This window comes from Capricornis sumatraensis, chromosome 14 (assembly GCF_032405125.1).
Source record: "Capricornis sumatraensis isolate serow.1 chromosome 14, serow.2, whole genome shotgun sequence".
Lineage (NCBI taxonomy): Eukaryota > Metazoa > Chordata > Mammalia > Artiodactyla > Bovidae > Capricornis > Capricornis sumatraensis.
In genome coordinates, this window is record NC_091082.1 from 12,521,961 (window position 1) to 12,545,601 (window position 23,641).

The following is a 23,641-nucleotide window of genomic DNA, read 5'->3' on the forward strand; positions in this document are numbered from 1 at the left end:
CAGCCCACTCCGGTGTTCTTGCCTGGAGAATACCCTGGACAGAGGAGCTTGGCAGGCTACAGTCCATGAGGTCGCAAAGAATCGGATACAACTGAGCATGATGAGCTGTTTACCAGAGAAAAGAGCATCTATTAAGTACTTTGCCTATGTATTTGAGTTAACTTTAAAAAACCTTATGAAATTTAAAAAAATTAAACACTTATTATTAACCTGTGAAAAAACCGAGACTCAGAGAGGTTAAGTAACTTTTCCCAAGTCACTCAGCTATCGGGTAACTGAGCCAGTTTTCAAATCTGAATTTATCTGATTCAGGAGCCCTATTCCACACTGCTCAACTTGTCCAGAGCAGGGTGGTGACATCACAGAGGCCTGCAAAGTTCTGCTTTCTTTGTTTTACATCAGAATCATTTCATCCTCCTCCTGTTCTTCAGTCCTCAGTTTAGGTCTTGGAGGTTTAGCCTGAGACCCCACACCCAAAGCCTGCAGTCAACCTTCCTTCCCTTGCTGGCACTGTTTATCTTACAAACTGCCCCAGCCATCTCAGGTTGGCCCCACTCAGCGTTTAACGGGCAAGTGCTTAAAATCATCCTTATCAGTTGCCTACATCCCATACACACACTCTTAAATAACCTATGGCCACGGCATACACAGTTTCGGAGGTGAAGCAAGTGGGAAGGGACCTTTGCTAATTTGTAGAGACCCACTTCTTCATTTCATAAAGGAAGAACATGAGCTTGCTGGTGGGAAAGTGATTCGTCCAAGTTCATACAAGCAAATGAGTGCCAGAGCTGGGCCTTGAACCCAGGCCTCCTGGCTCCTCCTGCAGTGCCCTTTCCACTCCACCAGGCCACGCGTGTATTCGTGGTATTTACATTTGTGTTCACACGGAGGGAAAGAGACTACTACTCTCCACAGACATAAACTGCATGGAGCAGGAGGGCAGAGCCCTGCCAAGAGAGACAGGAGGTGTTATCTGTTGCTTCACCCAGCTTTTCTCAACCGAGCTAGATCATTATCTTTGAGTAGCTTGTCCCCGCCCCGTTGGAAATGATGAAACATTGGTGACTGACCTCCACTGACTGACAAGCTTCCGGGTGGGGCTGGGGGGTGGTGAGGGAGATGTTTCCATCAGGACACCGCTGAAACACAGGCTGGGACCAGACCTTTCTCATGGTCCTGGGGGTAAGTATTGTCTTGGCAGCAGGATTTAAAATTAGTTTAAGGGGTGTGTGTCTGTTTGTGAATATAAATGTACTCAAATTTCATAGCGGATTCTTTGTTTACGTGCTAGGATGCCAGGGTGTGGAGTTCAACTGCTGTCCTCTTGGAGTGAGCTTAAGATTTGGCACTGTGCACTTCACAGCCCTCAGTGTCTCTCTCTTTCTGACCGCACTTGGAGGCATGTGGGATCTCAGTTCACCAACCAGGGATTGAACCTGTGCATTGAGAGTTTGGAGTCTTAACCGCTGGATCACCAGGGAAGTCCCTGGACATCAATTAGCCTCTTGCTCCTGAGACCTGAGATCTGTTGGCAATAGCAGCAGCAGCCTTCAGGGCTCCAGCTGGAAGGTGATTTTGGAGGCAGACAGAACCAGATCCAAAGAACTTTGCAGAATGTTTATAAGCCTCAATTTCCTCATCTATAAAATGGGTATAAAACCATCCATGATATAGTATTGCTATGAGGATCACAGACAATGGACATTTAGTGCCCAGTCCGGTGCTCCAGCAATAGTAGCTATAAATTAATTACTCTTTTCAAGTCATCTGTGAACCAGATCACAGAAAATACCCCACTACGTAAGTTTTTCCCTTAAGACTCATTTTGAGCTACAAAGAACTGGGATGTTTTGAGGGAAACAAACCAGTCTGGCAGTTTAAAAATGTTATAAATGAGAATGGGAAAATGTATGCTGTCAAAGAAAAAAGTCATGCAAACATCCAGACCAGGAAAAGCCATGCAAACATCCAGGCAAAGAAAAGCCAGCATCAATGACAGCAAAATCTAATAGTTGACCCTTACATAGAGCTCCCTATGTCCTAGGAACTGCTTTAAGAGCGTCATGTAGACTAATTCATTCAATCTTCACAACAACTCTGAAAATATACGTGCTATTCATAGTTTCTCTTTACGGTTGAGAAAGCTGAGGCACCAAGGTGTTGAGTGATTTGACTGAAGTTGGTGAGAGCTCTTCTAGAGAACTTCAGCACAGAAGAGTGTTTTTAGAGCAGGCCTCTCTCCATCGTCTCTGAAGCCCGAGGAGCTCAGAAGTGTGGACTAGGCACTCAAGGAGGACGTGGTAATTGGGATCCTGCTCTTGTTCCTTGTATGGGCCTTGTTTTGTGGGCTTCGACAGCTCTACCCAGTACAATGCCTTGAATAGGGTCAGCTGCATAATCAGCAGAGCCCAGTGCAAATAAACATCTGGGGTCCCTCCTTTAAAAATTATTAAGAGTTTAAAGATGGCAACAGCAGAGCACTAGGCCCATCATGGGGCCCTTCTGAGCATGAGGTCCTGCTGAACCGAATAGGAGGTAGGCCCATGGCCCTGAGACCCAGCAGTGAGGCAGGAACAGTGCTCGAAGCTTCCATGGTCTCACTTATCCCTCTTGGCAAATCCTGTGAGAGAGGCCTTTGGCCTTCTGATTAACGGAGGAGGGCAATTAGGCCCAGGGACATTAAGTGCCCCACTCCCCACCAAGCTTAAACAGTATTTATTACATGGAAACAGACTGAATTGCAATGTGTACAGAATATTATTAATGCAAAATGCTTTTCCCCATACATTGCCTCTAAAATTTAGAGTCTAAATATTGTGCCGAGAATCGTGGAGCTAAGTATGGACTAGACCTGGTTCCAGCCACTAAAGTGCTCACAAACTGAGCATAACCTGTAGAAGGTGTTTAGTTTCTTTAAAATCTAGTTGGTCAATTCTATAAAATTTTGTTGGCTGGCCCCTCCAATTTACCTGGAGCTTTGCAGAACTAGCAAAACGACTTCTGAATATCACTTAAGTTGCTTGCAATTGTCTTGCTGATTTAATCTTGGCACTAAGTTGCAATCATCTCAAGTAATTGTTTGTAAAAAGGCTTTCCATCAAATTACTAATCAGAAATTTAGGATGATTTGTTTTCTTCCTAAAAATTGGAAGTGCCTGCACCTGTAAAGCCATGTGAATGGAGATGTGGCTTAGCTGATTGAGACTCACAGTTGCTATTTCTTGTGAATTTGAGTCTTATCCTCTATGTCACTTCAATGGAATTCTAAAACAATAAACTGTCAGAACTAAATCTGTTTAACTCATCCCCTTCAGTTTCTAGACAGGGAAACCGAGGCTCAGTGAGAGGAAGCAAGGTGTCCAATGTAGCTGAGTCTGGAAAGGTGAGCTACAGTGTTGACCTGGTTTTCTATTTCATATTCCAGATGTGTCCCAGCTCCCTGGGGTGAGCTCCCTACCATGGTGACCAGAGCTGAAGCAAATCTAGGGACGATTTCTCTGATACACAGGACAGAGGTAACACCCTAACTCTGTTGTCGTCTTCTCCGCGGTGTTTGTCAGGTCCTGTTTCCTCCCTTTCACAGTGCTTTGACCTTCTCTGTTCTCTGGTGCCTGGACATAGGGACACTCACAGGACCAGGGATCTCCCAGGGCCATATAGCTTTGTTAATTGGATTGCTTATACCTCCCATCTGAAAATCATGAGTGAGGGCCCTGGCGAAATGGGTGCATTTATATAGCTAAGCCAACTTTTAGGGATTGAATCCTCTTTCTGGTCTAAGGATCACCCCCTGTTGTATACCTCTATATGCCAAGCACTGGACTAAGTTTCTTAAACGCTGTGTGTAGTGTGGTGAAGGCTCAGGCCTCAAACAGCCTGGGTTTGAATTCTTTCCCCTCCATGGGGAATTAAAACCTGGTTCTCGCCTATGCAACAGGGGGACAGCCATAATAGCTACCTCATACCGTTCTTATTTTGAGGGTTAAACAAGATAATTTATTCAAAATGTTTTGCATGATGCTGGCATATAGGAAGCACACAACTTGAGTTAAAAATGAAACAAATGACATTCTCATTTTCCCCATAAAATTCTGGGACCAGAAGACAGAAAGCAAGTCATAGCTAAGAAGGCCAGAGCTGGGATCCCCAGCCCAGCTCACCTGAACACTGAGTCCCTGTTTCTCACCATTTTCCTGCCCTTGCTTGTGAGGTTGCTGGGCAGCATACCCAGCTTCCCCCCACATCTTCTTATTCCCATGTGGTCAATGTACAGTGAACTTTGTTGCAGACAAGCAATTCCTTTAAAGCTGTCCTCTACAGCCAGAGCTGGCAGATAGCTTTAGCTGGAGGACTGTGCTCTCCATTCTCCACCTATCCATCCATCTCAGTTGCTCTTCTATGAAGATTCTATTGCATGGGCATCTCTTTTTCTTCTAAAACATTACACCTTACGCACATCTTCTGACAATTCATCATGCCTCATCGTGGCATTTCTTGTGCTTTTTGATTTTTTTTTACACCATAATGTCTTGATTTTCCAAGTACAACATGAGCTCTTGGAAGTTCAGATAGCAATCTCCCCTTTTCATGGCCAAGGGTATTTCATCCAGGACCACACACAGGCCACTCAATAAATATTTGATTCATTGAAATTCAGACATTTAACTTACTATCTCAATGTTCTATTAACATGGTGAGATAGAATTTAGATGGTAATAAAACGTTTATGTAGAGAAATTTTCTCTCGTGCTAATTTCAGCTACTCAGAATTTCTGAACTTGTTTTCAAACTCTTAAAATACTTTTTTATCCTGATTGAAAAAAATCATCCACAACATTTCAGTATCTAACTTTTAATATTTAGGTATCTTTTCTTCCGTTTCCCCATTTTGAAGAAAGCACATTTAAACAGACTCCCCAATTTAATTACCATAAATGTATGTTCATGAGAAAATTTATATTTAATATGCAAAATTATTGTCAATGAATTATTCTGGATTTGATGAACAGAATCATGCGAATTGAGGGGTAGAGGTTATTGCTAAACTAATAGACATAGTTTTTTAATGATCTAGAGTTTTCTTTCCTTAAAAATATTTATTCTTTTTATAGTCACTTTTTTGTAGAGTTGTGATCATATTGTATATTGTATACTACATATATACAGTAAAGTACAAGCTAAACATAACTGTCTTGTAATTTTTCACTGAAGACTCTTTCCTTAGATTAATTTTTCCTAAACATAATTTAATAAGTCTACACTACTTTTTAAAAATGGTTTGTCTGGAACCCACCTTGTTACAATTCCTTTTCAAATATGTTCCAACCTTTCTGGTTTATTATTATTTTTTCCTAATAAATTTTTGAATAATTTTGAGGTTTAAAAAATTCTCACCCTAATTTTGATTGGAATTATATTGGACCAATAAATCAATTTTGAAGCAATTTTTTTAGTCTTCTAACTTCCCAATCTGAAACATCAGATGTATTTCTATTAGTTTAAGTCTTTTAGGTTTCTCAGTAAATTTCTAGAATTTTTTATAAAATAACTTTCTTATAATTAAAATTATTCTTAGCTATATCTGTTGTGATGGTTGATAAGGCTCCTTGTTCCCCCCACCCCCAATTCTATTTTCTATTATAGAAAAATAGAAAGAATGGCTGTTAATTTTAGAATATTTGTCAGACCCTTAGGACTTTCCTGAGCTGTCTCATTAATTTCACTAGTTTTTCAATTGATTCTTTCAGGATTCCTAGGTATAAAATCACATCTTTTGCAAATAAGGATAAACTTGACTTTTCCTTGCTGCATTTCTTTTGTGCATAAGTTATTAGCTGAGGCTCCAGCATCAGCCTGTCTGGGCACAAAGCCTCATTAACCCTTTTCATTATCTTGGCCAACTTATTTAACTTCTCTGTGTCTGAGTTCTGTCCTCCGTAAAATGGAAGTAATAATAATAGCACCTTCCTCCTAGGTAGTTGTGAGAATCAGATGAGTAGACATATGTGAAAGTGTCAGCCACAGAAAGCCTGCTCAATAAATATTCAATATTATTTTTATAGATTGGAGGAACTTCCAGGAATTAGAATTTCTAGGATTAATTTTTAAAAATGGTTACAACAGACATCTTCATTCTCAAATAACGGCTAAAATATTTTACCTTTTGGTAAGATGTTGATTGCTGGTATAGAAGGGATATTCTTTATTAGAGTAAGAAGCAATCCTCACATTTGAATTTTAATAACTTAAGAAATAAAGAAATGAGGGATAGTTAGGGAGTTTGGGATGAGCACGTACACAGTGCTATATTTTAAATGGATGAAACACAGGACCTACTGTATAGCACAGAGAACTTTGCTTAGTGTCATGTGGCACCCTGAATGGAAAGGAGTTTGCGAGACAATAGATGTATATGTATATGTATGACTGAGTACCTTTGCTGTCCACCTGAAACTATCATAATATCGTTAATTGGCTATACTCGAATACAATTTAAAACATTTAATTAAAAAATAGTAATAATGAATATTCAATTTTATCAAATGTTTTTGGCATTTTACTGCGATCATAGTTTAATTTTTTCATTTATCCATGTATTTATAGTATATAAAAGGCCGTTCCTTAAATGATCGAGGCTTAGACTTTTGAGTCAGATGAGCTTGAATTAAAAAGACTCTTCCAGTGGGGGCACAACAAATTGTTCACTTCTTGGACAACCTCAGTGTCCTCATCTAGGAAATGGTGATGATGTGTGTTCTTGTAGAGCAAGAAGATAAAAGCCACATGGAAAACACTCAACCTTAGTTTTCATTATTGTAATAATTAATCTCCTGGATATCCCTGGAGTAATTTAAAATTTTTTTTAATTTTTATTTGAGTATAGTTTGTTTACAACATTGTGTTAGTTTCAGGTATACAGCAAAGAGAATCAGTTACACATATTCATGTGTGTGCCTGCCAAGTCGCTTCAGTCCTGTCCGACTCTTTGTGACCCTATAGACTGTTTCCCACCAGGCTCCTCTGTCCGTGGGATTTTCCAGGCAAGAACATTGGAGTGGGTTTCCATGCCCTTCTCTAGGGAATCGTCCTGACCCAGGGATCAAGCCCACATCTCCCGCAGCTTCTGCACCTGCAGATGGTTTCTTTACCACTGTGCCCCATACACACACTACTTCATACAAAAGCAATAACTAATAAGAACCTACTGTATAGCACAGGAACACTTCTCAGTACTCTGTAATGACGTATACAGGAAAAGAAAATAAAAAAGAGTGGACATATGCATATGTGTGGGGCTTCCCCAGTGGCTCAGTGTTAGAGAAACTGCCTGCAATGCAGGAACTGCAGGAGATGTGGGTTCAGTCCCTGGGTCCGGAAGATCCCTGGGTCAGGAAGATCCCTGGGTCAGGAAGATCCCCTGGAGGAGGGCATGGCAACCCACTCCCATATTCTTGCCTGGAGAATCCCACGGATGGAGTAAGCTGGTGGGTTACAATCCACGGGGTCACAAAGAGTTGGACATGACTGGGTGACTGAGCACACAGCACAAAGTGGTATATGTCTATCCCAGCCTCTCAGGTTATCTCTCCCTCCCCTCCCTCCCATACGTTTGCTTTCTATATTTTTGACTTTTTCTGTTTTGTAAATAAGTTCATTTGTACCACTTTTTTTTAGATTTTCAATTTTAGGTTCCACGTATAAGCAGTATCTCTGTCTGACTTACTTCACTTAGCATGATAACTGCAGGTCCATCCATGTTGCTGCAAATGGCATTGTTTCCTTCTCTTTTATGGCCAAGGGCTTCCCTGGTGGCCCAGAGGGTAAAGCATCTGCCCACAATGCAGGAGACCGTGTTTAATCCCTGGGTCGGGAAGATCCCCTGGAGAAGGACATGGCAACCCCACTCCAGTATTCCTGCCTGGGGAATCTCATGGACGGAGGAGCCTGGTGGGCTATATATATAGTCCGTGGGGTCACAGAGAGTCGGACACGACTGAGTGACTCCAATATTCCATTGTGTACATGCACCATGCTTTCTTTATGCGTTCCTCTGTGGACGGTCGGCGGACACTTAGGTTGCTTCCATGCTTGGCTATTGTAAATAGTGCTGTGGTGAGCATTAGGGTGTATGTATCTTTTCAAATTATGGTCCTGTCTGGATGTATGCCCAAGAGTGGGATTGCTGGATCACGTGGTAGCTATATTTTTAGTGTTTTAAGAAACTTCCACACTGTTCTCCATAGTGGTTGTACCAATTTACATTTCCACTAACAGTGTAGGAAGGTTTCCTTTTCTCCACACTTTTCCATTATGTATTGTTTGTAGATTTTTTTGATGATGGCCATTCTGACCTGTGTGAGGTGACAGCTTATTATGGTTTTGATCTGCATTTCTTTTAATGATGTTGAATATCTTCTCACGAGCTTTTTTGGCCATCTGGATGTCTTGTCTGGAGAAATGTCTATTTAGAACTTGTGCTCACTTTTTATATTGAGGGTTTTTTTTTTTTTTTTTTGGTATTGAGTTGCTTGTGTATTTTTGGAGATATATCTGTTGTGGGTCACTTCATTTGCAAACATTTTCTCCCATTCTGAGGGTTGGTTTTTCATTTTATGATTTCCTTTGCTGTGACCGGGTCCCACTTGTTTATTTTTGTTTTTGTTTTCATATGCCTATGTTTTTCTCTAAAAGTTTGATAGTATCAGAACTTACAATTAGGTTTTTAATTCATTTTGAGTTTATTTTTGTGTATGGTGTTAAGAAGTGTTCTAGTTTCTTTCTTTTACATGTAGCTGTCCAGTTTTCCCAGCACCACTTATTGAAGAGACTGTCTTTTTTCATCATATACTCTTGTCTCCTCCATCATAGATTAGTTGACCATATGTGTGTGGGTTTGTCTCTGGACTTCCTATCCTGTTCCATTGATTTTTATGTCTGTTTTTGTGGCAGTACCATACTGTCCTGATTACTGTGAAAGTTGCTCAGTCCTGTCTGACTCTTTGTGACCCTATGGACTATACAGCCCATGGAATTCTCTAGGCCAGAATATTGGAGTGGGTAGCCTTTCTCTTCTCTAGGGGATCTTCCCAACCTAGGGATCAAACCCAGGTCTCCCGCATTGCAGGCAGATTCTTTACCAGCTGAGCCACCAGAGAAAGCCTAAGAATACTGAAGTGGGTAGCCTATCCCTTCTCCAGTGGATCTTCCTGATCCAGGAATCGAACCGGGGTCTCCTGCATTGCAGCCAGATTCTTTACCTACTGAACTATCAGGGAAGCCGCCTGATTACTGCAGATTTGTAGTAGAGTCTGAAGTTAGAGAGCCTGATTTCCTTGTAGTAACTTTAAAAAATAATTTAATTAATTTATTTTAAGTGGAGGCTAACTACTTTACCATATTGTAGTGTTTTTTGCACTACACTGACGTGACTCAGCCATGGGTGAACATGTGTCCCCCATCCTGAACTCCCTTCCCACCTCCCTCCCCATCTCATCCCTCAGGGTTCTCCCAGTGCACCGGCTTTGAGTGCCCTGTTTCAAGCATCGAACTTGGACTGGTGATATATTTCACATAAGGTAATATACATGTTTCAGTGCTATTCTCTCAAATCATCCCACCCTCCCCTTCTCCTAAACAGAGTCCTAAAGTCTGTTCTTTATATCTGTGTCTCTTTTGCTGTCTCGCATATAGGGTCATCATTACAATCTTTCTAAATTCCATATGTGCCGTATTGGTATTTTTCTTTCTGGCTGACTTCACTCTGTATAATAGGCTCCAGTTTCATCCACCTCATTAGAACTGATTCAAATGCATTCTTTTTGATGGCTGAGTAATATTCCATTGTATGTGTATCACAGCTTTCTTATCCATTCGTCTGCCAATGGACATCTAGGTTGCTTCCATGTCCTAGCTATTGTAAACAGTGCTGCAGTGAACATTGGGGTACATGTGTCTCTTTCAATTCTGGTTTCCTCGGTGTGTATGCCCAGCAGTGGGATTGCTGGGTCACATGGCAGTTCTATTTCCAGTTTTTTAATGAATCGCCACACTGTTCTCCACAGTTGCTGTACTAGTTTGCATTCCCACCAACAATATGAGGGTTCCCTTTTCTCCACACCCTCTCTGCATTTATTGTTCGTAGAATTTTTGATAGCAGCAATTCTGACCAGCATGAGATGGTACCTCATTGTGGGTTTGATTTGCATTTTTCTGATAATGAGTGATATTGAGCATCTTTTCATGTGTTTGTTAGCCATCTGTATGTCTTCTTTGGAGAAATGTCTGTTTAGTTCTTTGGCCCATTTTTTAGCTGGGTCATTCATTTTTCTGGAATTGAGCTGCATGAGCTGCTTGTATGTTTTTGAGATTAATTCTTTGTCAGTTGCTTTGTTTGCTATTATTTTCTCCTATTCTGAAGGCTATCTTTTCACCTTGCTTATAGTTTCCTTTGTTGTTCAAAAGCAGGCATAGAAGGAACATACCTCAACATAATAAAAGCCATATATGACAAACCCACAGCAAACATCATCTTCAATGGTGAAAAATGGAAAGTATTTCCCCTAAAGTCAGGAACAAGACAAGGGTGCCCACTCACACCACTACTATTCAACATAGTTTTGGAAGTTTTAGTCACAGCAATCAGAGAAGAAAAAGAAATAAAAGGAATCCAGATTGAAAAAGAAGAAGTAAAACTCTCACTGTTTGCAGATAAAATGATCCTTTACATAGAAAAGCCTAAAGACACCAGAAAGTTATTAGAGCTAATCAATGAATAGAGAAAAGTAACAGGATATAAAATTAATAATACACAGAAATCCCTTGCATTCCTATACACTAAAAATGAGAAAACAGAAAGAGAAATTAAGGAATCAGTTCCATTCACCATTGCCATGAAAAGAATAAAATACTTAGGAATAAACTGACCTAAAGAAACAAAAAACCTATAAACTATACTTAAAGAAACTATAAACTATAAATCATAGTTAGGTATAAACTATACCTAAAGAAACAAAAGACCTATAAACTATAGGACACTGAAAAGGTTTTTTATAGAAAACTATAAAACACTGATGAAAGAAATCAAAGAGGACACAAATGGAGAAATATACCATGTTCGTGGATTGAAAGAACAAACATAGGGAAAATGAGTATACTACCCAAAGCAATCTATATAGATTCAGTGCAATTCCTATCAATCTACCAATGGTATTTTTCACAGAACTAGAACAAATAATTTCAAAATTTGTATGGAAATACAAAAAACCTTGAATAGTCAAAGCAATCTTGAGGAAGAAGAATGGAACTGGCAGAAACAACCTGCCTGACTTCAGGCTCTACTGCAAAGCTAGAGTCATCAAGACAGTATGGTACTGGCACAAAGACAGAAACATAGATCAGTGGAACAAAATAGAAAGCCCAGAGATAAATCCACACACCAATGGACAGCTTATCTGTGACAAAGAAGGCAAGAATATGCAAAGGAGAGAAGACAATCTTTTTAACAAGTGGTGCTGGGACAACTGGTCAACCACTTGTAAAAGAATGAAACTAGAACACTCTCTAACACCATACACAAAAATAAATTCAAAATTGATTAAAGATTTAAATGTAAGACCAGAAACTATAAAACTCCTAGAGAAAAATCACTCTCTGACATAAATCACAGCAGGATCCTCTATGACCCACCTCCCAGAGTAATGGAAATAAAAGCAAAAATAAACAAATGGGACCTAATTAATCTTAAAAGCTTTAGCACAATGAAGGAAACTATAAGCAAGGTGGAGTAACTTTTGATATAATCATGTATTTACCTCTGTATTCATAAATGAGATGAGCCTGGAGAGCTTTCCATTTTTTTATGTGCCCTATGTTCCTTAAAATTTCAAAAATTCATTTGTAACACTATCTAGATGCAGATTTTGAGTAGATAGTTTTATACTGCTTCTAATTTCAAATAATAATAGCTGTCATTTATTGGATGCTTATTACTGTGTGACAAAAGCTAGAATAACTTACATATCTCATCTTACTTCATCTGCAAAAGTGGGTACCATTTATGTTCATCTAATCAAACCCTGAGAATTAGTGATTATTGATTTTATCTTACAAGTAAGAAAGCAGAGACTTTGAGAGGTTAAATAATTAGACCCAACTCATGCAGAGGATGAGCTGGGATGTGAAGCAAGACTGTCTGACTCCAAATTCTCTGCCTTTAGCTGCTCAAGAGGTACCAAACTCGGATCCCAAACTTCTTTCTTGTTATTTTGCTTTGCTGTTAGTCTGTTTAAGTTTTCTGTGCCTTATGGAGTCCATTTCACTAATCTATATTTTTCTAGGAAATTGATAATTTTATTGATATTTCACACACACACAAATGTCAGTAATTTCACAATTTTTGGCTTCCTCTGTTTATGTGGTTATAGTTATTATTAGTTTGGCTTATTTATGTTTCATCCTTTTCTTGATTATTCAAAACTGCATATTCAATTAGAGGACAAAAGTCTAGTAGAGTGAAGGAGACTGAATGATATAAAATAGAAATATGTATTTTTTTCCTTCAAAATTTTCCATTTCCATCCAACTACACTTTCCTTTCCCCTACTGTAATTCCATCTTTAAAGAACAGAATGTTAAGGGCCAGAAAGAGCCTTAGGAGTACTACAAGTGCTGGGCCTAGAAAGGATTTCTACCTGTCCCAGGTCACACAGGTAGCAAGTGACTGAGCCAGGAGGAGGAGCCTGGCTCTCATCTCCCTGTCTTGTTATCTTAGAGCTCAAATTCTCCATTTTAAAGACAATAAATTAATGCAAATTTCCAAAAAATCTTTTTGTAAACACTTTATAAAAAAAAATATTTAAAGCTACTTATTATTATTATTATTTTTGCTATACAGTAGGTCCTTATTTGCTTATCCATTTTAAACATTAAAGATACTTAATTTTAAAAGATTAAGTCAGCTTAGCAATACTGATTATGATTACTTTAATCCATATGATGTTTACATAAATCATCTTCTGTTGTGTTCTTTCTGAATGTATCTATCCAAAGAAAGCATGGTATCAGACAGGAAAAGGTGTGTTTTTATTATTTCACCTCTTTTGTTATGCTGTACCTTTTGGAAGGGCCTCCCTTGTGGCTCAGCTAGTAAAGACTCTCCCTGCAATGCGGGAGACCTGGATTTGATCCCTGGGTTGGGAAGATACCCTGGAGAAGGGAAAGGCTACCCATTTCAGTATTCTGGCCTGGAGAATTCCATGGATTCTACTGTCCATAGAGTCGCAAAGAGTCAGACACAACTGAGTGACTTTCACCTTTTAGAAAGCCCATGAGAGAGCTCCTTTAGCAGGAGAGGGGGAAATAACATGGAATCCAGCCTTAACTCACGGTTTCCACCTGGTTCGAAGATAACAGAAGAAATGCTCTCAGGCCTCTGCTGACCTGTGGTTTGCAGGCAGTTGGCAGCACACTGAATTAACGTGGGGCTGGGTATCCAAACCTGAAAGAGGGCAGGACAATCACATCTTAATGATGGAACAAGGCATACCAAACTCTCACATGGTCCGGGCATTTTTTTCACAACTTAATTACTTCAAATTGCTCATTTCCCGGTTGTTTGGAGTGTGTACAGAAATGAGCAGATGTTTCTGCCGACTGTCTGATCAGCAATCTGCAATTAGCCCCCAAGGAACAACCTGCTCATTGCGGTTAGGGGCCATTAGCCACTTAAATAATGACATCTGTCATCATTTTCAAACCTCATCCTGCCAAGATTTTATCTTCAAACTGTACTCAAAACCGAATGTCTAAGCTTCCAAAAATATACAGACCGAATTTTTATAGCTCCACTCTAGTCTCCATCTTGGTGCAGTGTTTTAGGGTTGAATAATATCTAATAACTGTTGAGTGCTTTCCACATACCTGTCACTGTATTTAGGTCTTTATAAACTTAACTCCCCAAGCCCTCACAAGAACTCTGTGAAGTATATACTATCATTAACCCCATTTAACAGGTACAGAAACTAAGACACTGAGAAGTTCAATAATTCACACCTAGAAGGGAACAGAACTTGGATCCGTATTGACTTATTTTATGTATTGACGACACAGGTACAGTGTGTCATTTAGCTGGTAAGATGCTCATAATATATTAAAATGAAAAGAGGAAGTGTAGGCAATATTGCTCTAAATAAAAAGACCAAATAAGATAATGCTTTTAACATAGTGTAACATTTGTTATTGCCTGGAGAATCCCAGGGACGGGGGAGCCTGGTGGGCTGCCGTCTATGGGGTCACACAGAATCAGACACGACTGAAGCGACTTAGCAGCAGCAGCAGCAGCAGCAACATTATCTAATGCCGTGATTCTCAACTAGGGGCAAAAGTGACTGCCTCAGGGAGACATTTGGAAATGTGTGGGGTCACTTTGGCCTGTTACATCTGTTATTGGTGGTTTCCCAGGCAGTGCACAAGCAGCTTTAGATGAGGCCAAGGAGCTGTTTGCCTCTGAATGTCCAGAGTAGTAAGAAATACTGGTAAAGCAGAATACTAGTCATTTTCAATGATGCCATAAAACTGAAGGTGCAGACTCAAATGCCTTCAGGGATCAGTCAGGGACTGAAAGGTACATGACCTTCCTCAGGGCATCCATATACAAAGCTTTAAAGTACATTATCAAATAAAATCATCTAGGTATCAAATTTGGCCTGTGAGCACCCAGATTGAGGTGAGGTGAGGTGAGCTGAAGTCGCTCAGTCGTGTCCGACTCTGCGACCCCACGGACTGTAGTCTACCAGGCTCCTCCATCCATGGGATTCTCCAGGCAAGAATACTGGAGTGGGTTGCCATTTCCTTCTCCAGGGGATCTTCCCGACTCAGGGATCGAATCCAGGTCTGCCTCATTGGAGGCAGACGCTTTAACCACTGAGCCACCAGGGGAGCACCCAGATTGGGGCTTTTTGATGGAGGTTTTCCTGATCTGGAAACGAGTTTATGATCTATTAAGCAAAGAGGAAACGTAACTACTCACTATGATGCCTTGTTTCAAAAAGATTGTGTATACAAACATTTCCATACACAGACAAAGTGCATATATTTATGAAAATACAAAGATAATTTTATGGAATGAAATTTGGGTTCATTTTATGAAATGCTTTGCTTATTTGCACTTCTAGTTTTTTAATTACAAATGCCTTTTAGTTTGATTTTTAATAAATAGATAGGAGCCTTAAAAAAATGAAAACTTAGAGCATGGTTTCAGAGTACAGCCCTAGTGGTATCCCTACCATCCCCTTCAATGGAAGAAGCAGAATAACTTCTGTGATTAAGGACAAATAAGCCATTTAATATGAAGTCAGCATTCCTAAAGCGTAAGCTGCTGCTGCTGCTAAGTCACTTCAGTCGTGTCCGACTCTGTGCGACCCCACAGACGGCAGCCCACCAGGCTCCCCTGTCCCTGGGATCCTCCAGGCAAGAATACTGGAGTGGGTTGCCATTTCCTTCTCCAATGCATGCAAATGAAAAGTGAAAGTGAAGTTGCTCAGTAGTGCCGAACTCTTAGTGACCCCATGGACTACAGCCTACCAGGCTCCTCCATCCATGGGATTTTCCAGGCAAGGGCAGCAGCAGCATTCCTAAAGTGTAAGAGTGCCTTTTTAAAAGAAACTGTTGATTTCCTGGCACACTGGCTTTGCTTCCAGCCCTTTTCCGTGATTTTCATGCTTTTTTTATGATTCAATAAAGCTCTCCTGGTAATATCCAATCTTTTTTTTTTTTCTTACGTCTGCCCCCAAAAGCAGGATTAGTATCAAAATTCCCTTGAGAAAGAGAAGGAAATAGCAACCCACTCAAGTATTCTTGCCTGGAGAATTCCATGGACAGAAGAGCCTGGTGGGCTACAGTCCATGGGGTCACAAAGAGTCAGACAAGACTGAGTGACTAACATACTTCCTTGAGAAATTTGCTTGATAAATGGGTATCTGTTGAAATTTAAGTAGGGCTTATCCAAAATAAGTCTAGATCAGGCATTTAAAATATATCGATGCCCTTTCTTCAATCAAGTCAACTAATTTTTCAATATCATTGTTTTTCATGAATAATCGGCTACTCACTTCACCACTCTGGTGTTTTATTACCAGCCTCCTGGCTCTGCAAATTTTATCCTGTGCATGTCACTTTTGACTGAACTTTCTTTCTAGAATTACCAAGATCATGGCATCCAGTCCCATCACTTTGTGACAAATAGATGGGGAAACAATGGTAGCAGTGAGAGACTTTATTTTGGGGGGCTCCAAAATCACTGCAGATGGTGACTGCAGCCGTGAAATTAAAAGACGCTTGCTCCTTGGAAGAAAAGCTATGACCAACCTAGATAGCATATTAAAAAGCAGAGACATTACTTTGTCAACAAATGTCCATCTAGTCACAGCTATGATTTTTCCAGTAGCTATGTATGGATGTGAGAGATGGACTATAAAGAAAGTTGAGCACTGAAGAATTGATGCTTTTGAATTGTGGTGCTGGAGAAGACTCTTGACTCCCTTGGACTGCAAGGAGATCCAACCAGTCCATTCTAAAGGAAATCAGTCCTGAATATTCTTTGGAAGGACTGATGCTGAAGCTGAAAATCCAATACTTTGGCCACCTCATGCAAAGAACTGACTCATTGGAAAAGACCCTGATACTGGGAAAGATTGAAGGCAGAAGGAGAAGGGGATGATAGAGGATGAGATGATTGGATGGCATCACCGACTCAAAGGACATGAGTTTGAGTAAACTCCAGGAGTTTGTTATGGGTAGGGAGGCCTGCTGTGCTGCAGTCCATGGGATCACAAAGAATCAGACACGACTGAGCGACTGAAATGAACTGAAGAGCTTTTTTGTACAGTTCTGTGTATTCTTGCCACCTTTTCTTCATCTCTTCTGCTTCTGTTAGGTCTTTGCCATTTTTGTCCTTTATTTATGTTTGCATGAAATGTTCCCGTGGTATCTCTAATTTTCTTGAAGAGATCTCTAGTCTTATCCATAGTATTTTCTCTATTTCTTTACATTGTTCACTAAAGAAGGCTTTCTTATCTCTCATTGCTATGCTCTGGAAATCTGCATCCAGTTGGATGTATCTTTCCCTTTCTCCTTTGCCTTTCACCTCTCTTCTTTTCTCAGCTACTTGTAAGGCCTCCTTGGACAATCACTTTGCTTTCTTGCATTTCTTTTTCTTCTGGATGACTTTGGTCACCACCTCCTGTACAATGTTATGAACCTCTGTCCACAGTTCTTCAGGGACTCTGTCTACCAGATCTAATCCCTTGAATCTATTCATCATCTCTATTGTATAATCATAAGGGTTTGATTTAGATTATCCCTAAATAGTCTAGTGGTTTTCCCCACTTTCTCCAGTTTGAGCCTGAATTTTACAACAAGGAGCTAATGATCTGAACCACAGTCAGCTCCTGGTCTTCTTTTTCCATCTTCGGCTGCAAAGAACATACTCAATATGATTTTGATACTGACCATCTGGTGATGTCCATGTGTAAAGGGGGGGTAGGTAGTTTCCCGGGGTCCCCTCTCGCTTGGCTTGCCATCTGGATCAGTTTCCACCTCCTGCTCCCAGTGACCCCCTCATACCATGAGGAAAGTGAGTTAATGCAACACTCCTGCAGAAGGAACCCCAGGAGACTCCTTCTCCAGAGATGACCTTCTCGTGCTCCTCGGCTCCAGGTGCTAGGATGAAGCCGGGTGAGGGGAACTCCCCCACTTAGAACGTTCCCACTTTCCGTCTTCCTGACCCATATCACATGCTGAATCTATACGTAATGAAGAACTCACATCTGGACGCTGAATCCACCTTTATAAATCAAACTAAATAGCATTCTTTAAGAGTGATGATGTTAGGTATACTTTGCTCATTTAACTTGAAAAGTAAAGAGTGGATAGAGTTAGTTTCCTTTGGGGAAAGTATCTAGAATTTATTACATCGGAATGTATTATGTCAGAGAGAGGGGACTGAAGCTAAGTATGATGACTACGTTGGGCACGTGTCCCTCCCATTCTTCTTTCTTTGTTTTTGGTGGCACAGGGTCTTCGCTGCCGCACGTAGGCTTTCTCTAGCCTCAGCGAGCAGGGGCTCCTCTCTGGTTACGTGTGCAGGCTTCTCACCGTGGTGGCTTCTCTCGCGGGAGCCGGGCTCGGTGCGCCGGCCTCCCTGGTTGCAGTGTGCGGGCTCAGGGGCAACACGCGGGCCCCGGGCCCTGGCGCTCAGGCGCGGAGGCACACAGGCTAATTCGCCCTGCGCCACGTAGGAGCTTCTGTGTCTCCTGCACTGGCAGGCGACTTCTTTAACCGCTGGACCACCAGGGGAGTCTGCGCCCAACTTTCGACCTCACACAAGAAAAGTTGTTCCCGAAGAGTGGCTGGTTGGTTGGTAAAGGACGTAGGGGAGATGGTAGTTTTTTCTCCCTGGCAGCTTCCAGCTGGCCAACACCCAGCCCTGGCGAGGCAGTGGAGGCAAACCTCGCAGGCTCCCTCCTCAGCTACTGCCTCCTCTCTCTCCAGACTTAGTCCAAGGTGGATGTTGGAAAGGCCCACCCAATGTAGAACTACAGACAGAAGTAAAAAAAGGCAGGGCTTTCCACACTACCCCTAACACTTGGAATCCCTGATTGAGAAAATAAGCTTTATCGGCAATAAAAGGCTCTTCAACATTTATCGTCTGCAGGAGGACAATGGGCCATCGTGTGGCCCATCTTGTGCTAAGTAAAGATCATTTCAAAAGCTTTGAAACCATCTTGGCTTTGTTTTATAATACACTCCATATTCAACGCTGTGGTCTTTATTTTTGACGCCAAAAAAATTTTTTTTAACTGAAGTATATGGCTACCCACTCCAGTGTTCTTGCCTGGAGAATCCCAGGGACGGGGGAGCCTGGTGGGCTGCCATCTATGGGGTCGCACAGAGTCGGACACGACAGAAGCAACTTAGTAGTAGTAGTATAGTTGATTTCCAAAATCGTGTTAGTTTCTGGAGTACAGCAAAATGATTCAGAATATATATATATTTTTTTTCTTCATTATGCTTTATTACAGGTTATTAAATATAATTCCCTGTACTATACGGTAGGACCTTTTTAAATCTGTTTTATATATAGTAGTTTGTATCTGCTAATCCCAAACTCCTAATTTATTTCCTTTCAGAAGTGTGGGTGCATGTGTGTGTGTGTGTGTGTGTGTGTGTGTGTGTGTGTGTCTGAGACACTGGTATGCTTCACAGAATCTCTCTCAGTGTTTCCACACCTATGGGATTCCTCTGTGCTTCCAGCATCAGGCAAAGGCTCTGGAGAAGAGACGGAATGTTGGGGGTGTAGGCTTGGATGTAGAGCTCAAACCAGGCTTGACTGTAGGGCCTCAGACATGTCCCTCAGCCCTCTGGGCCTCACGTGGCTCCTTATAAGAGGAGGGTAGTGACATCTAGGTCCTAGGATTGTGCGGATCAGTTTGGAAGGCCGGGCTGCGGGGGTGCTCAGCCCTGGGGCTGGCAGCAAGCCAGTGCCTACCGCCTGGCAGGCACTAATACTGTTACTGCCTGTTTTGCAGATTCAAAAACTGGAATCTGGGGAGAGGAAAGGAAAGGACTCCCCAGCAGCAGAGACTGCCCAAGAGTTCTGACCCACTGCAGGCCTCCAGGGCCATCCTGCCGGGGGTGCTGCGTGGAGACAAGGTGCCGGAGAGAGCCCGCGCCCCACTCGCAACCCGTGGCGGCCCTGCCAGGAGCTTGTCATGCTGAATCAGTGAGTGGTCTGGGGAGAGCCAGCTCAGGTTCCCGCATCAGTAACATCACTTCCCGCACACATCACCCTCCCCGGGCCCTGAAGCCTTCCCTTCAAGAGGAAAGGGACTCAAGCCACAACAGCAGTACCTGCAGGCTGCCCCTGGCATGGGGCAGGGGTGGGTTTCCCGCTGTCTCAGCACCTCCAGAACCTCTCACCTGATTTCCTCATTTCCCAACAGGGTCATGGAGGTCTGGCATGGAGTAGTGATCGCAGTCGTGTCGCTGATCCTGCAGGCCTGTCTCCTCGCAGTCATCAACTACCTGCTCAGCAGGCACATGGGTAACTGGCTCAGTGTTCCTCCTGGTCCCCCTCAGGGACCATTCCCAAGCCCACAGCAAGATGAGCCCCCAAATATCACTTGAAATCTTACTTGAGAAATCGCTAGCCAGGTGACCCCTCACTCCACCAACCTCTAAGTGGGTAATCTGCACTCTGACCCAGCCCGTCTGTGCTTGGGAATGATGGCTGAGAGTCCTTTTGCTACCCAGACCTCCTGTCTAGAGACAAGCTTCTGTGATGCTCTTGAGGCTGGGCTCACTTAACCCAAGGGAAATAAATTTCCTTCATTACCGCCAAGGGACACGTAGAAATGGCCTTGAATTACAAGAGAAAGGAGTATGGTTAGACTAAGAGATGAGCTTAAATTTCTGAGGTGATTTGCAGTGAAAAGCAGGACGCTCTGTCTGAGGAAGACATTATAATTAGGGGAAATAAAATAACACTGCTTGGGCTGTGCTAAGACAAGGGATTGAGCAGGATGATGTCAGTCTAGGCTTCTCTCGTCATTCATTCATTTATCCAGTACAAGAGGAAACAAAATAAAAATCTGTGCCGTTATGGACCTTGCATTCCATGAGTGATACAGACAACAAACAAACAAGTAAAATGTGTGTCAGGTCACGTTAAGTGTAGAGAAAAAAATGAAGCAAGGCAAGGAGATATGAACTGGATGGGAGTCAGCATCCCTGAGATGCTGACATTTGAGTCTAAACCTGAGGGAAGTGAGGAAGTGAGCCACGCCTACAAAGTCAATAAGCCGGGAGATTTGCTCATCAGGGTGGAAGCAAGGGGGCCCAGGCTGGATGGAGCTGAGTTGCGGCAGGAAGGGGAAGGGGAGTGAGGCCTGTGGCTTGGACAGTAGCTTTTACTCCAAATGAGGCGAGGGGCACTGCAGGGTTCTGAGCAGAGGAGGGCTGAGGTTTGAAGAGATCTGTCTGGCGTGTGTTCCCTCAGGAGACCTGTGCTCATAGATACAGGATGTGCCTGACCAGGAGAACATTTTCTTTTGATTCTTGCCCTGTCCCCGGTAGCCAAGGTAAATGAGCGCATACTGAAAGGGGCCAGGTCCCAGGCCCCCAGCTTTAGTCCAGCTGACTGCTGCCCACCTGCTGCCAAGGAGAGGAAGGAGACTCGGGCAGAGAGGAACGTCCTGGTGCCTGAGCCCCGCTACCGGCGTGAGTACTGCCGCGAGGAGAACGTGTCATAACGCTGCTTCTGTTCTGTCTGGACTACCCGGGGAGCCTCCTCGCAGCAGCCCCAGTCTTCCTGCCCGAACCACGAGCGGGAGGATTCCTCACACCCTCCCCAGTGCAGGCCAAGCCTGGCCGCTGCTTTCAGAAGGCCACCCATCCTATGCGGTGTGGCAGACGGCAGCGGGTTTTGTGTAGGTCTTAGTTCAGGCCTGGGGGCTGTCTCTGCTCCTGTCTTTGTGATACTATGGTGTCTTATCTTCTGCCCACCATTAGTTAGAGCCCAGATTTCAACCACCTCTGTCTGCTCCCAGCCATGGGACCTGGGCGTTTTAATAAACCTGAGTCTTGGTGACAGCTCAGATCTATATCTCACTCCGGCAAGGGGACCAGCAGAAACACCACACTCTCACTCTTTTCTCTCTCTCCCCACTGGAGAGACCCGCCAGGCCACTCTTCACACAGTGGAAACTGCCGCTTCCACAGCAAGACATTCACTCACCAGACTGCCCTTTCCACTGCTTTATCTTTTGGTTGATTTAAGTTTGCTCCATCCTTCTAAACTTTATCTTTTCCGTTAGAGAAATCTGGTTGTCAGGCTTCCTCAGCACCAAGATAAGGCCTCAATGCATGAGGGGCCCAGAAGATACCACTTGCATGAACTCAGGGTTTCAGAGGAAGCGGAGAGGCACTGGCCTCACCATGACCCTTGATCCCAAAGCTTCCCTGAAGCCTGGCTGCAGTCAGAGACGCACTGGTTGGCAGGGACTTCAGAGATCCTTCTCCAACCCTCTCTGCCACTGGGGACAAGACCAGGGCACAAAGAGGAATGTAATCTGCCTGGAGTTAGTGACAGGCTTAGATTAGAAGCGTGTCTGTGATTTCTGGGGCCAGATCTGTTTGCCTTGGGCCACAGCGGTCAGCACACCCCGCTTACTCCCCTTCCAGCAGACAGTCTTTCTCAAGCACAGGGCAGCCTTGCGGGCTTGGTATCTACTTTTAGATGGAGCTGGAAATACAGCAGGGCCTGTACTCTTGGGTATGTTCCTGGCTGTTTCCAGAGGTTTCCACCCTCTCTGCTCCATTCCTCTCTTCTCTCTGGGGGACTCTGATCTCTCTTCCCCACTCCACTTTGAGTTGCTGGCTCTGCTTCTGTCTTTGTCTCATGCGTCCTTCCATCGCCTCTGTACTCTCTAAACACCCTCTGGCTTCCTTTCGAAGAACAATTTCTGTTTTTCCCTAGATGACAGTGACACGTCCTCAGATAGCTCTGACAGCTCAAACAGCTCACCTCCCACCACCTCCCAGGTAAGGGACACTCCTAGTGACCCCAGCAGTCTGGGGTCACCTGGGCTACAGAGGCGGGAGCAAGAAAGGAGGGCCAAGGAGTCATCATAGCAGCCTTCGGTGAGGGCGGTCGGGTTTTCACTTAGAGGCCTGCATCAACAACACAGAGCATCCACACAAAGTGGGTCTGAGTGGGCTCTACCAGTGAAGGTACTCACAGGAAATCCCCTTCTCCCCACGTCCCAGTTACTGGCCAAAGTCCACCCTGAGTCCCAACCTCACTTGGAGAGTCTCCACATTTTTTCTTCCTTAAGGCATTCGTTGCCACAGGTACAAGGAGCAATCTCTCATCGCCTTGGCCCTGCTCTCAGACATGGCTACCTGGGACCCAGGTTCTTTCCCATCTGGCCCAGGGTGAGCCTCTTTGAGCTGAATACCTTCTCCAAATGTGGTGGGAATTTCGACCCAAATTTCTTTGCTTTTCCCCCCTAAGGTCACCAAGGATGTGAACTACACACAAGTAATCTTTGGAGCCCCTGGAGAGCGAAGAAATGACTCTGTCCTGGACTATGAGAACATAAAAGAAGCCACAGATTATGTCAATGTCAACCGAAAGAGCCACAAGCCCAATTTCTGGACTTTTGCGAACCCTGCTGTCTCTGAGCCAGTGGAATACACTCAAGTGGTCATGTGAATCCTGGGCTTTTTAATGGGATGCAGTTCCTTATGAACTCTTGCACTTATTTTACAGGGAAATTACTATTTTGTTTTGTTTTGTTTTTTTAAGACGAGGCATAGGAGGAAAAACAAGCCTGTATCTCAGCAAGAAACATTCAGATCAGGAAGAAATTCCAGGTTAAGCATGAAAACATCGGAGCATATCAGTAGAGAAAGTGATGAAGTCTTTCTCCGTAAAAAATTTTTAAAAGATTTTAATCAGCTGTAGTAGAGTTCTGTTTGACAGTCTAATGATTAAATGCCTCTCTGATCTCTTCAATTATTGGAAATAAACAACTTCCTTAAAAATTTTAAATAAATAGCAACCACCAGTTCCTCTTTTCCTCTG

General features: G+C 42.9%; 1 protein-coding gene across 1 annotated transcript in view; it reads left to right on the plus strand.

The window, feature by feature from the left end:
• Positions 1 to 23,269, plus strand: part of RHEX (regulator of hemoglobinization and erythroid cell expansion) — a 37,167-nt gene extending 13,898 nt beyond the window's left edge. Inside the window, exons 2-6 of the mRNA XM_068986392.1 lie at positions 19,584 to 19,648; positions 19,998 to 20,098; positions 21,130 to 21,273; positions 22,532 to 22,596; positions 23,069 to 23,269. Coding sequence (XP_068842493.1) covers positions 19,584 to 19,648; positions 19,998 to 20,098; positions 21,130 to 21,273; positions 22,532 to 22,596; positions 23,069 to 23,269 — 576 coding nt within the window. The remainder of the gene's footprint in view (positions 1 to 19,583; positions 19,649 to 19,997; positions 20,099 to 21,129; positions 21,274 to 22,531; positions 22,597 to 23,068) is intronic.
• The last annotated feature ends 372 nt before the right edge of the window (positions 23,270 to 23,641 follow it).